The sequence below is a fragment of the Ahaetulla prasina genome, chromosome 14 (assembly GCF_028640845.1).
Source record: "Ahaetulla prasina isolate Xishuangbanna chromosome 14, ASM2864084v1, whole genome shotgun sequence".
Classification (NCBI taxonomy): Eukaryota; Metazoa; Chordata; class Lepidosauria; order Squamata; family Colubridae; genus Ahaetulla; species Ahaetulla prasina.
In genome coordinates, this window is record NC_080552.1 from 23,681,249 (window position 1) to 23,694,445 (window position 13,197).

The 13,197-nt window shown below is 49.2% G+C and overlaps 1 protein-coding gene across 2 annotated transcripts; it reads right to left on the reverse strand.

Moving 5' to 3' along the window:
* Positions 1–6: 6 nt before the first annotated feature.
* Positions 7–8,249, reverse strand: GRAP (GRB2 related adaptor protein). Of its 2 annotated transcripts, none has more exons than XM_058157167.1 (5): positions 8,014–8,249; positions 7,409–7,506; positions 5,813–5,935; positions 885–1,053; positions 7–475 (listed from the first exon to the last, which is right to left on the reverse strand). In XM_058157167.1, exons 1-5 carry the CDS (start codon positions 8,089–8,091, stop codon positions 290–292), a joined length of 654 nt encoding a protein of 217 aa, XP_058013150.1. In that variant the 5' UTR covers positions 8,092–8,249; the 3' UTR covers positions 7–289. The 2 variants fall into 2 exon arrangements, with proteins under 2 accessions (XP_058013150.1, XP_058013151.1); XM_058157168.1 differs by having other exon boundaries at positions 7–469; positions 834–1,053.
* Between the last annotated feature and the right edge of the window lie 4,948 nt (positions 8,250–13,197).

The following is a 13,197-nucleotide window of genomic DNA, read 5'->3' on the forward strand; positions in this document are numbered from 1 at the left end:
AAAGCAAAATAATTAGAAATCTCCAGAGGTTTGTTTGGGCTCCAGGTGAGTGATGGGGATCAGTCTGCAAAGTATTTCAATGAGCTGCAATGAGCCCCAAACTTTCAGCTTCCGAACAGCCATCCAGGTGTGCAACGGGCCTCTTTCAAGGTCGGAGTGTGAAAATGGAAAGTTTTGCCTAGTTCTGGTTGAGGGCGAATCAAAGCATCGCATCGGTTGACTTTGCAAGAGAGAAAAAGGTCCAGACGGGACGGCTGATCACTTCCGCCAGCCGAGCCAGCCAGCCAGGTCACATGCGCAGGGGGAAAACATAGTTCCGAGGAAAAAGGCCCATCTTCACCCCCAGCTTCCCTCTCCACCAGTGGGGGTCAGAGCAGTCCAGAATCTTGAGGATGTCCCCTCTGCTGAAGCTCAACTGTGAGGGGTTCTCGGCCAAGAAGTCAAACTGGGCTTGGACGAATGTTGGCTTCTTGGGCTGTGGGGAAAAGAGGTGAAAAGAAAAGTGGGGTCTTGTTAGCAATTCCCTCCTCCCCCTTCTTGTCCCAGCTCTCTGGTTGACGTGGGGTGGGAGATGAGATGATAGTTCTCTGGAGGTTGGAGATCATTCAGTGAGACGGAAGGACAGACGATTTGGGACGTCTTTGTCCACCTCATCTAAATTTGATTGTTAGAATCTCCCAAGGCAGGATGTTCTCCAAGGTCAGCCTTGGCTAGGTGGACAGTGGGAGCCCAGGAGATCAAGAGAAGGCTTCAGAAGAGGCCATCTTCTACATCAAGGGGTGCAATTCCAAGTAGCCCTTGATGTATCAACCACTTGTTTAGCGACTGCTCACAGTTAACAAGAGGATGGAAGAAAAGCAAGGGGAAGCCGGGTAGTTCCTTACCTCCTGGGCTTCTCCATGGTCTCTCAGGAAGACCTGCTTCTTCTTAGCGATGGTGGTGGTTCGGTAGAAGTCCACCAGTTCGTTGATGGAGTTGAACTTCTCCTCCCAGAGATGATACTTGCCCTTTTTCTCCCGGAGGACTTTGAAGTGCAGCACTTGGTCTCCATAACTAGGAGAGAAGCAGAGGATGAAGCTTAGGGGTGGGGAGAAGAGGAGAACGCGGTGCTTGGAGGACAGCTGGGCATTTTGGTGATGGATTGGGCTTCTTCTATGGAGCAGAGGTTGACTTGATAGCCTCAATGACCCTCCAGGTTGATGGGTCTAGGAAATAATCCCATGGACCAGAGTCCATCATGGAGGAAGAAGAAGGATGATCTTACTTATCAGGCGTCTACCACACTGATAGGCTGGATAACAACAAAGTGTCCCATGCCCATGAGACTGGACAATCATTTATCCGAAATGATAAAGGGTGTCCTGCGTGACCAGAGGGTTGGGCTAGAAGATCTCCCAGATCTCTTCCAACACTGTTATTCTGTCTTGCTAAGCAACTTAGATTCCTATATCTATTTTTGTACCTATTTTTATCATTTTATTTAAAGTGAGTTTGCCACAGGATGAGCGCAACTTGGCACAAATGAGCACTTCGGCCTCTTAGTGGGAACCTGGCTCAAGCTCTCCCACCTGAGGTTCCTTGGCCTTTTGTCCTGAGGACTTGAGGCTTCCTTTAAACCAAGAAAACAAAGGGATAACAGCAATTTGCCTGCAGGCTGACTTCTGTAGCTCCTACTAATCCCCACGGCCTTGACTCACAAAAAGCACACCCTCTGTGTGCAAGAACTTGCTTGCGACCTTCCCCAGATCTCAGTAGGAGATGCCAGGTGGACAACCAGGTGGGGTTGATAACACTCTGTGTTGTGTGTCTGATGAGATAACTGCAAAATGCCAGATTCCCAGCTAGGTAACTGCTGCATTTGGTTTTCTTGGGGCAAAAATAACAATTGACTGTCACAGACCGAAAAAACCCTCTGGAGACGGTGGAGAACTGGTGCCTTTGATGATGGTCTCCTACGTTACTAGGGTTAAACCCAGGATTTTCCCTTGGTGGCAACTTTAAGAGGGTTGGACACTAGCTCCCAGGATTCCACACCAAGCCATACTGGCTGGGGAATCCTGGGAGTTGAAGTCGACCCCTCTTAAAGTTGCCACCTTTGGAAAATACTGAGCTGAATTGTCAGAGGCCAGAAACTTTGTGCAATTTTACAATTCTGCTTGTAAATGCTCAGAGAAGTCCCAAATCGCCTTCCAATCACCAAAGAAACTTTTATTCAGTTATTTAGCTGCCCGGCTGGGCTGTCTCCTGCTTGCAAATTGCTTTTTCTTTAAAGTCCCATCCTTCGCAATTCCAACACTTGGGTTAAGCCATAATTATACCCTCATCTTCTCATAGCTCTACCTTACAAGCTTTCAGGTGCTGAAACAGGAGAGACACAAAGCTGATATAAACACACAGAGGCGACGGGAAACAGCTTGGCTTTCACAGCTCCTGTGTCAAGTGACAACTTGCATCCGCAAAGTCGCAGATTAAACCTCCCAGGGAGTCTGAACGATGTTTTGATTTGGGCAATGCGCCAGGAAGTGGCGTGTTTCTTGGCTCTGGGTGCCCATGTGTGAAGTGCCCACCTTCCTGGGAGGAGAAGGAAAGAACAACCTGGAGATGGGGCAGCAGGCATTGTGTCATTGCGGATGCGATGGTTGGAGGGATGTGCCCCCCGCTAGGGCGGGGAGGAAGCAATTCAGAAAGCTTTGGGGGTTGGTCTGAAGAAGACCCCACTGTAGGAGAAGAAAAAGGTTCAGTGTTGAATTATAAGCTGCCCAGTCTGGATGGGCAGCTATAGAAATTAGATGGATGGATGGATTTGTTCAAGATGAGTTTGGGTCAACCTCAAGAAGAGGGAAGCCCACCTCCCTTCATTTGGACACTTGGGAAGGGGGCACAGCTCCTTTTCAAGCAGAAAAATTCCATATTCCACCCTGAACATGCTGGTTAGAGATCCTAAATTACAACAGCTGGGTAAAACCCTTCTCAGGTTTTGGAGGCCCACCATGTGCGGGAAGAATCAAACGGGACTCCAGAAGAGGCCACTTTGTGGGTCATCCTATGTCAATCTTCTCAACCCACTGCTCTCCTGACATTTTGGGAATGTAGCCCCCTCCCCTTAATTCTCAGCCCTGCTGGCCACAGGAAAGCCAGCCTGTTGGGCAGGAGAAGGAATCTTACTCAGAAGGTTCCCTTTCTGGATCATGTGGAAGTGGCAGAAGCTGCTTCCTGCCCTTGGAAGTCCTTCAAAAACCACCTGCCTATTTTCTGCTGATCCAGGAGTGGCCTGCAGAGATGTCCTTTCTACGCCTTCCTATCAAAACTGCACCCCTTGATCCTAAACTAGGAAAAATGATAAAATGAGATGGCAACTGCAGCTTAATTTTGGCGGAGAACTCCAAGTTTAAGCCCTGTGGTTTTCCACATCGGGAGGATACGATGCTTGTTGGCCTGTTGACATCTCTGAGAGAGCGGCACCAGGATGGAGCCACGCAAGAATGCAAAGGTTGGCCTGACTTTGCAGGTTCTGGAGCACCTTTGGTAAAACCGGTCCGGTCTAAGCAGGGGAGGAGACCTTTGGCTTGGAACAGGATCTACTTTACCCCTTTTTTCCTAGAAGGGCAGGTCCACCTCTTCTTCTGGAACTGGGCAGAGACAATAAGGCTTGCAGGTGATGAGATCTCACACGTCGATGTGTTTTGGATCCTGGAACTGGGTTTTTACAGCCCTTTGGCCTTGCAAATCCACCCAGGGTGACTCTACCATTTTGGCCATATAATTGAGGACACGAAGGAAGCATCTTTTCATTGCTGTTTCTGGAAACACAACTCCCTTGTTGATCTAGGACGAATCATCCCAACCTCTTCCACAGGCTCAGCTCAGTTTTCTTCCCCTCCCTCTGAACAGGACACACAAGGGCAGGCAAGGCACCTGGGCCTCTCACCTGTGGCATTTTGGAAACGCACCTAGGAACTATTCAATTACTTGGAAAAGGGGTCAAGACGGGGGATCCCTTCCAGTTCAGAGCCTTAGTTCCTGAACACCAGGAGAGGCTTGCTGAATGCCTCCCATTAAATGACTTTGCACATCTGGCTCAGTTGGAAATCTTGGTTTGCAAACCTCTGTGCTGATTCGTCAATAAGCGAAGCCAGATTTGTTTAATGGCTACATCATTCCCTTAACAACCCCAGTGATCTGCATAATGGCAAAAAACACAGTGAAATTGGGCATGATTCTTTTAACCACTTGCCTTGCTTAGCAACAGAAATTCTGGTTCCCAACAATGGTCATAAGCCAAGGACTATTTGAATTTAGGTCCGGGGTCTCTAAACGTGGCCACTTTAAGACTTGTGGACTTCATCTCCCAGCAAAGCAAAGCAAAGAATTCCCCAGCCAGCAAAGTAAAGCTGACTGGGGCATTCTGGGAGTTGAAGTCCACAAGCTGTAAAGTTGCAAAGTCTGGAGGCCCCTGATTTAAATCTTGAAACGGGGTGGTGCCTCCCATCCCATTAGCAGCACTGATGTTCTCAAAGCAAAGTGTGAAATCTTGGAGTTGTGGCCTCAGGGCTGGGGGTGGGGGGGTGGGGGGGGTTGGAGAAGGGGCTGATCGAGGTCCTTCAAGAAGGTGCAACTGTGTACATGGTCAAGGCCATTCCCTTAGCCTGATCTGCCTGGTCTGATTCACCCTCCAGGGGGGAGCTGGATGGTAAAATGGGCTCCAGATGCCTCTGAGAATTGTGCTCAGGGAGAACAGAACCACACCCTGGTAAATAAAGGAGAGGTCAGTCCTGTCATGTTTAATGGATCGCTTTGGGGCTTGTTGCTACAAGTTTCTAGTCCCTTGGAAGTAGAGGAGGTGCTGTGAAGTCTCTTCTTGGTCACGTCTGAACAAGGCAAAAGAGAAAGGAAGAAAATGCCCGGATTTGACTTTGAATACAAAATGGGTCGAGATGGAGGAAAGGTGCCAGTCACATTTCTCCCGCCCCTCCCCCCGGGTTTCTCTCCGTAATGGGTTGCCCTTGGCACAGAAAACATGCTGGGTGGTTGGCATGCCAGGCTCTGTGCATCAGTCTGAACATGAATCTGAATTGTGTCCTCTCGCCACCCTCCCTCCCTTCCTCCCGGGCTTCTCCTTCAGCAAAGCAACTTTCCTTGTTTGGAAAGTGGCATTGTTGCCTGCCTGGTTTGTGCCAAGATGGTCCTGGCAGGTGTGGGAGGGAGCGAGAAGGGGTGAGAACCCCTCCAGATGTGCTTGGATGAGGAGGGTGGCCTTCCCCAACTTGTCACCCCCAGATGGGTTGCAGAACAAAGGGATGGGAGCACCAAAGAGATGGAAGAAAGGGGCTGGATGACCTCAAGCAGCTTAGAGCAGCGTTTTCTAACTTTGGCGACTTTAAGATGGGTGGACTTCAACTCCCAGAAGTCCCCAGCCATTTAAGACAGGTGGAATACCTGTAGTAGCAAAAGTTCTGCTGCTTAGCCAATTAAGATTACTGCAGAAGTGGAAATATGCTTTGCACTAGTAGGAATCCTCAGCTATTTATTTTAATTGCTCGCTCACTTCCCAAAGTTGGGAAATTGGCTCCTTCCAAATGCCCTGGGTGGTTTTTTTTTCCTGGAAAAGCAGCTTTGGTTTTTTCCTGGTGTGCTGAGAGCACCCTCTGGTGCTGTGAGCTGCAGCCGACGGCAACAGTTGGGCAAAGCAGGCGTGTCCCGAGGATTCTGTTGACAGGCATTTTCTTCCTTTTGGGGCCTTCCGACAGGGGTGTGTATTCACAGCAGAGGGACCCCCACTCGCCTCCCCCCACCCCAGCAACAAGGCACTTACTTCACCGAGATGGAGAAATCCCCTGGGCTGCTTTCGCTCTGCCGGATGAGAAAGGCGCCCCGGAACTGTCGTTTGAGGAGGGCCTTTTCCGCACCTTGCCTGGAGATTTTGCCGCAATACCACCTGGAGGGTCAGAGGCAGGAGGTGGAATTAGGGGCGAGAAGAGAAGCAACAAATCAAGGTTCCCAACGTATAAAATATGACAGCCAGCGGGGTTGCAAAGGAAGTTTCAGTTCCACTTGTAGCTTCAGAGCGTGTGGGGGCTGATGAAGGCGGCCATCTCTGGCCTGTCACTCTTGGTTTATTTTTGACTCTGCAAGAACCAGGGTGGAATGCTTTGCTCCAGCTCTTTCAATGAGAACTGGAACTAAACAGAGGGGAGGTTGAACAACTAGCCTCGTGGTGTGACTGGAACAATCTGGAACTGAACACACTCAAAACCGTAGAAATGGTGGTAGACTTTAGGAGAAACCCTTCCATGATCTCACCTCTTACAATACTAGACAACACAGTATCAACAGTAGACCTTCAAATTTCTAGGTTCTATCATATCACAACATCTAAAATGGACAGCTAACATCAAAAACATCATCAAAAAAAGCACAAAAAAAGAATGTTCTTTCTGCACCAACTCAGGAAGCTCAAACTGCCCAAGGAGCTGCTGATCCAGTTCTACAGAGGAATTATTGAGTCTGTCTTCTGCACCTCTATAACTGTTTGATTTGGTTCTGCTACCCAACCAGACAGACACAGACTTCAGAGGATCATTAGAACTGCAGAAAAGACAATGGCTACCAACCTGCCTTCCATGGAGGACCTGTATACTGCACGAGTCAAAAAGAGGGCTGTGAAAATATCTACAGACCCCTCACATCCTGGACATAAACTGTTTCAACTCCTACCCTCAAAACGACGCTACAGAGCACTGCACACCAGAACAACTAGACACAAGAACAGTTTTTTCCCAAAGGCCATCACTCTGCTAAACAAATAATTCCATCAACACTGTCAAACTATTTACTGAATCTGCACTACTATTAATCTTTTCATCGTTCCCATCACTCATCTCCTTCCGCTTATGACTGTGTGACTGTAACTTTGTTGCTTGTATCCTTACAATTTAGATTGATATTGATTCGTTCCTGATTGTTTATTCGTACCCTATGACTATCATTAAGTCTGAGATTGTATAGGTTCTCCTGCTTAAGCAGGAGGCTGGACTAGAAGACCTCTAAGGCCCCTTCCAACATTCTATTCTGTTCTGTTCTATTCTCTGCCATGCATTTTTATTTATGCATACTGTACATTTATTTATATGCATAGATAAGAGACACAAATGGTATAGGATCTGCTGCTTGAGCAGGCGGCTGGACTAGAAGACCTCCAAGGTCCCTTCCAGCTCTATTCTGATTCTGATTCTGAAATGTAGAAGTGGATGGGCAAAGTGTGGTTTGAAGGAATGTTTGCTGTTTTTCTCTCCATTGCTTCAGCCCAGATCCCTGCTAGGACTGAATTAACTGATGATGTCAACCACAGGAACAACATTTCTGTGGAGATTCTTCGTCTTGTCCAAGTGGGAGAGAAAAGGCTACTTACGGATAAGGTTTCATTTTGATGTAGTTTTTGGGGACAAATCCTTCCAGGCCCAAAAGCTCTGCTTTGTACCAGTTCTGGTCCTCTTCCATGTTCAGAATCTGTGGACTCAGAAGGAGGAATAAGCAAACATCGGGCTGAAGCTGTGAGGGGAGGGAAAGTGGCAGAAGGCTGCCGAGGGGGTGGGTTGTAGTTGAGGAGGGGGGAAGAGGAACCTCTCAGGTAGATTCCATCTTGGCATGGAGGAAGCCCAGGAAAATATTTAAAGTTCAAGGGTAGATTATTGTCCTGAAGCTCAGAGGCCCAAGGATGCAGTCAAAATGGCTCTGAGACACTTTTTAGCACGATTAATAATGCGTTTCTAAGTTTGGGAATTTAAGCAAGGTGGATCAGAACTATATCTGCTCTCTCTCTTTCTGCCTGCCTGCCTGCCTGTCCATCCATCCATCCATGCACTCCCTCTCATCTCTCATCTCTGAACCTGCTTCAGCTGGGCGATTTTGTTCGGCTGTCCAAGTGGATCTGATTTTTGTGTATTTCAGAACAAAGGCAGCTGGGGTTTGATCTGCCAACAGCCCTGACCGGCATCCCCCCCCCCCCCGAGTTACCTTCAGCGTGTCCCCCTTCTTAAAGGCTAATTCATCCTTCTCAGATGCCTGGAAGTTATACAAAGCAAGGGCCTCCATGTTGGGGCTGGTCCTTCTCTGGCCCAGAGCGAGACCTCAAAGGCGCCACTTCTCCAGCCCAGTTGGCCCCCGAAAAGGCCAGCCAGAAGTTCCTCTTGAGAAGTGCCAGGCTGAGTTTCCTTCTGTCTCCCGTGTACAGCAGCACCTCAAAGTTTTGCTTCCAGTCACAAGTCAGGAGGCAGTTTGGGGCCAGAAAAAGGAAAGGGGGGAAAAATCTGTGCGTAAAAATGAGACAGGAAATATATTTGAATATATTCGCTGGAGGGGCGTGCAAGTGTGTGAGGAACAAAGAGGCTGCACCTGCAGAAAGCAACCTCACAGAGGGGAATTCCTCCTCTCCTCCCAGGGGGCTTCAAGGCAAGGTTTCCTGCCCCCTGCCCCGCTCGCACTCAAGGCAGGCGCATCTGCTCGAACCCATCACCAGCTTCTAAAAGGCGAAAACAACTTATTTTTTTTCCTGGCCAAAGCCACCAACCCAAGCGACCCTCCTTCCCCCTCAGCTGGCTCCTGTTGCTTTTCTAGGTGGAAAAAAAACAAAACCCAAACGCAATCATTGGCTGATTTTGTGTAGTGGATGCAAAAGGCGAGGCTGGAAGGTTTCAGTTCTGATTTTTTTAGGGTCCTGCCCCAAAACCAGATTTTCCCACAGTCTTGCCATCTTTTCCAGTGGATTTGCAGGGAGATTATTCCACCCTCTGGTTAGGAGGCTGGGGGTCAGTGGCCCTGTGCCCCAACCCTGCCAGTTGCCCAAACATCTGCACAAATCCTTCTAAAGTGTCTCATTTGGCCACAAGGTGGCGAGAGGGCCTTGGACAATCCTCTGCCTAACAAGATGCTTGAACCAGATCAATCAGAATAGAGCTGGAAGGGACCTTGGAGGTCTTCTAGTCCAACCCTCTGCTCAAGCAGGAGACCCTGTACCATTTCAGACAAATGGCTGGCCAGTCTTTTTCTTAAAAACCTCCAGCGATGATGGAGCACCTACAACTTCTGGAGGCAAGTCGTTCCACTGGTTAATTGTCCTTGCCGTTAGGAAGTTTCTCCTGCATTCCAGATTGCCTCTCTCCTTTGTTTAGTTTCCATCTGTTGTTTCTTCTTCTTGCCTTCTGGTGCAAATTGCCCAGACCAATTCTGCATTCTGGGAAGCACAGAAAACACTAAAAGTCCCCATCTGTTGCTCCCTTGACAGAACAGGAGTGGGTTGGGGGGGGGGAGAGGGAGGGAGGGAAGGAGAGAGAGACAGAGACAGAGAGTGGGGGAGGGAGAGAGAGATCATTTTTCCTGGCTGACCTCATTTCAAAGGCTACAGGATGTGCACGAAGCAAACAGCCCCTGACCAGTGGTGGGATTCACGTAATTTAACAACCGGTTCTTGCCCTAATGATTTCTTCCAACAACCAGTTTGCCAAACTGCTCAGAAAGTTGACAACCGGTTCTCCCGAAGTGGTGCGAACTGGCTGAATCCCTGACCTCTCCCTGGGGCATCTGCAGCGTGAGTGACACCCCCAGCTTTGCTCTGCCATCAGCCTTTTAATCGGGTTTGGGTCGGTTATTGAGCATGAGGGGAGTTGCCTAGGCAGATGTGTGTGGGGCACACCCAGTGCACAACAGGGGAGGGGAGCTGTGTCTGTGTTGCTCTGGCCTTTTGTTCCAAGGCGCGCCCCCTTTTCTCTTCTGGCTGGGAAGCATGATGGATGTGAAAGGCGATGACGGGCAAAGGAGCTTTGCCAGGCCAAATGGCGCTGGCATTCCTTAGCATCCCGTAGATGCCCTTGGCCTCTCGCTTGGCAGATGCCAGGACCGTGGAGGGATGCAGCTGAGAATAATTTTTCTTTTGGCTTCCTCTGAGCAGGTTGGTGCATTTCCTGGTTCTTCTCCTGTCTGGAAAAATCAGATTCCCAGGTTGGCTGGGCTCACCTCACCCTTCAGCTGGTGGCTGAATTAACCCCTGGTCTGGGCTCCCGATAGGCTCGCTTTTTAAAGGTTGCTGGTTATTTATAGGAGAATATCTGCAAACTGCCCCAGCCCACTGCATTCTGGGCAGCGCAGGATAGGCACAGCACTGTCCAAGTACCCAGTTGACTGACTCCGAGTGCTTAGCATGCTGTGCAAAGGCACCCGCTGTTCTTTCTCCTCCCTCCCCATCAGTCTGGGGAAGCAGATTGTGTGAATGCAGCTGGCGTGTGGGTGGCAGGATCTGCAGCCTGGCATTCCAGTTTCAAAGGAAAACCAGGAACAAATCAGGAAATGGAGAACCCTTTCCAAGCCTCTCCTCCAGAGGCGGAAAAAAGCGTCCACAGGCTTTTACTGGATCTAAGCTCAGTGCAAGATCTATTTTGCCCTGCATGACAGCAGGGCAGGCTGAGCTGAAAGAGAGCGACTGGCTCAAAGTCTGCAGGTTGTTGCATGCAGGGGTGAAATTCAGCAGTCCTGACAGGTTCTGGAGAAACGGTAGCGGGAATTTTGAGCAGTTCGGAGAACCTGCAAATACCACCTCTGCCTGGCCCCAGAGTGGGGTGGGAATGGAGATTTTGCAGTGTCCTTCCTCCTGGAGTGAGGTGGGAATGGAGATTTTGCAAGTATCCTTCCCCCAGGAGTGGGGTGGGAATGGAGATTTTGCAGTATCCTTTCCCTGCCACACCCAACAAGCCACGCCCACAGAACTGGTAGTAAAAAAAATTTGAATTCCACCACTGGTTTAATGACTAAGAGTTAGCCAGAATCTGTATCAGTCCAACATCTTAACCAAAGCACCCACAGGCTCTCTATTTTTTCCAAACAATTTATTACTTCTATTTAGGTATTTATTATTGATTTTTTTTGGCTGGTGACTGACAGCTCCAGCAAAAGCCCCACCCTGGGACAGCCAGGACTGAGATTCCAGTTCTGAGGGCTGCTTTTCTTCAGTTCCCACCAATGTCTTGCAGAATTGCCAAATGCTTCCTGGCGGCTGTCAGACCCATCATGTGCAGTCATGCTATTTTTTGAAATTATTTTTTACTGCTTCCTTTGCTTTTCCTGATCTGTTGGAAATAGCCCGTCTGGCCGAGCATCGGGAGGAATGTGATTCCAACGGTGCGAAGGGATGTAGAAATAGGGGAGAGGGGCAGAAGGCAGCCATAGTCCCCCCCCGAAGATTCCATGGGAAGTTCTGGGGTGCTGCACATGGCCACATCCTGCAGGTGATGCGTCTCAGCATCTGGTTCCCTCTGAACCGGCTCTTCCTGCATGGACCCTGGCAGACTTCCAGGAGACCCATGTGGGATCCGACACCCCCAGTTGAAAATATGCCTAGCCCAGGAAGCAGAGGCAGAAGGGGTGATTAGCCGGTGTCCCAACCCTTCATTGAAACGCTCCAGGCTTCCTTGGTGTGCGGGGTGGGTGGATGGGTGGGGGTGGGGGTGGGGAATCCTCAGGAAGGGGGAGCCGGGGGTGGTGGTGGATGGGAAGGGAGGAGTTGCCTATTCCTCTTGTTCCAAAGCTCATGTGGATAATTGGGGGATTGGGGGAGGGCATGAAGTAGAGGGGAGCCCTTTTGGGAAGGAAGGCAACTGTGCAGACCAATGGCGCTTCCTGTTTTTCAGACTCAATCCAGCAGGGAAGGTCTGTCTCCAGAAGGGCTTCCTCCAAGGATCAGTGACTTCCCTGAAACCTCAGCAGCTTTAAGACTTGTGGACTTCAACTCCCAGGATTCCCTGGCCAGCCTGCCGGCCTGGGGATCCTGGGAATTCAAATCCACCCATGCTGGCTGGGGAATTCTGGGAGTTGGAGTCCACGTCTTAAAATAGCCGCAGCAGAGAAATGTTGCTCTGAGCACAAGGGGAACCAGCGAGGGTTGTGATTCCGCGGATCACCCTTGAAAAGGGAACCCCTAGATCTGAATCGATCCACAGAGAACTAAAGAGGATGAAGAGGAGCCAACTGGCTTAGCATTCCTTGGCATTTTCAGAAGACGGGAGGAAGGTCTGGCTGTATCTTGGGGGCTCTTGAGGCCCCCATGCCCTGGCATTGGCTCAAGGAGATCACAGCCACAGTTGGTGCCAGGACTGAAAGCACCCAACAGTGTGTCAAATATAAAAAACAAGCCAAGCTTGCCAGGATTTGTCTTCTCTTCAAAGGGAGACGTCATTGTCTTTGCAGCCTGAGCATCTGAAAGTAATCATCTACTGCAGAAGAGAGGTCTTCTCTCCTCCTCCTTATTTATTTATTTATTATTTTATATATTTATTTTTATATTATTTATATTATTTTCGTCACAACATCATATAAAAAGATTTTATAGTATATAAACATATATATGAGTAAATATTGGGAGGTATAAGCATCTATATATATATAGGAAGAAGAAAAGAAAAACAATAGGACAGGAACGGTAGGCACATTTGTGCGCTTATGCACGCCCCTCCTCCTCCTCCTCCTCCTCCTCCTCCTCCTCCTCCTCCTCCTCCTCTAACCACTTGTTCCTCCAGGTGTTGGGAGGAAGAGGCAGCAGCTGGGCATTTTCATCGAAGAGCAGAAGAATGCAGCAGGGTGCCAATTAGAATAAATTACTACTTGCTTGTCTTGCTTGGCATGGAAATACCCAACCAAACCAAGCTCTCTCTCTCTCCCTCCCTCCTCTCAGCAAGCTGCCCAACGCCCAGGAGAAAGCATAATCTTTCTGGAGCACAGAAGGCCTTCTGAAGATTTACCCCTCCTCATCCTGCTACACGCACAGAAAATCCTCAGAAACCCACCATCTTTTTTTGCTTCTCCATTTTCAAATGTCTTGTTAGCTGCCTGTTTGGTCCTATTGTACCAACAGCTGGTCTAAAAAGGGGGCTTCCTTGAGATTAGGGCAACAGGCACATGGAAAATTAAGATTCTGGTTTGCAAATGAACCTTTCCTTAAGTGTATTTCGACTCTAACCTGGGCATCTGAGGGCCCAGAACTGCAACAAAAGAAAAGAACGGCACCTGAGGGCCGATGTTGCCATTCTGAAACAACCCTTTGTTCTTCTATTGATCTCTTTAATGACTCTGAAAGCTGGGGGAGGTAGGTGTGTGTGTGTGTGTGTGTGTGTGTGTTTGTGTGTTTTCCAGCCAGACCTTCTAACACAGAACCCC

What these genes read in the sequence shown, in the direction of transcription:
- GRAP (XM_058157168.1), bottom strand. Translation starts at nt 8,091, where the DNA reads ATGGAGGCCCTTGCTTTGTATAACTTCCAGGCATCTGAGAAGGATGAA. An exon ending in AGAAGGGGGACACGCTGAAG is followed by an intron (nt 7,507 to 8,013) that starts GTAACTCGGGGG and finishes CTGAGTCCACAG; the next exon opens with ATTCTGAACATGGAAGAGGA. An exon ending in GATTTCTCCATCTCGGTGAA is followed by an intron (nt 1,054 to 5,812) that starts GTAAGTGCCTTG and finishes CTTCTCTCCTAG; the next exon opens with TTATGGAGACCAAGTGCTGC.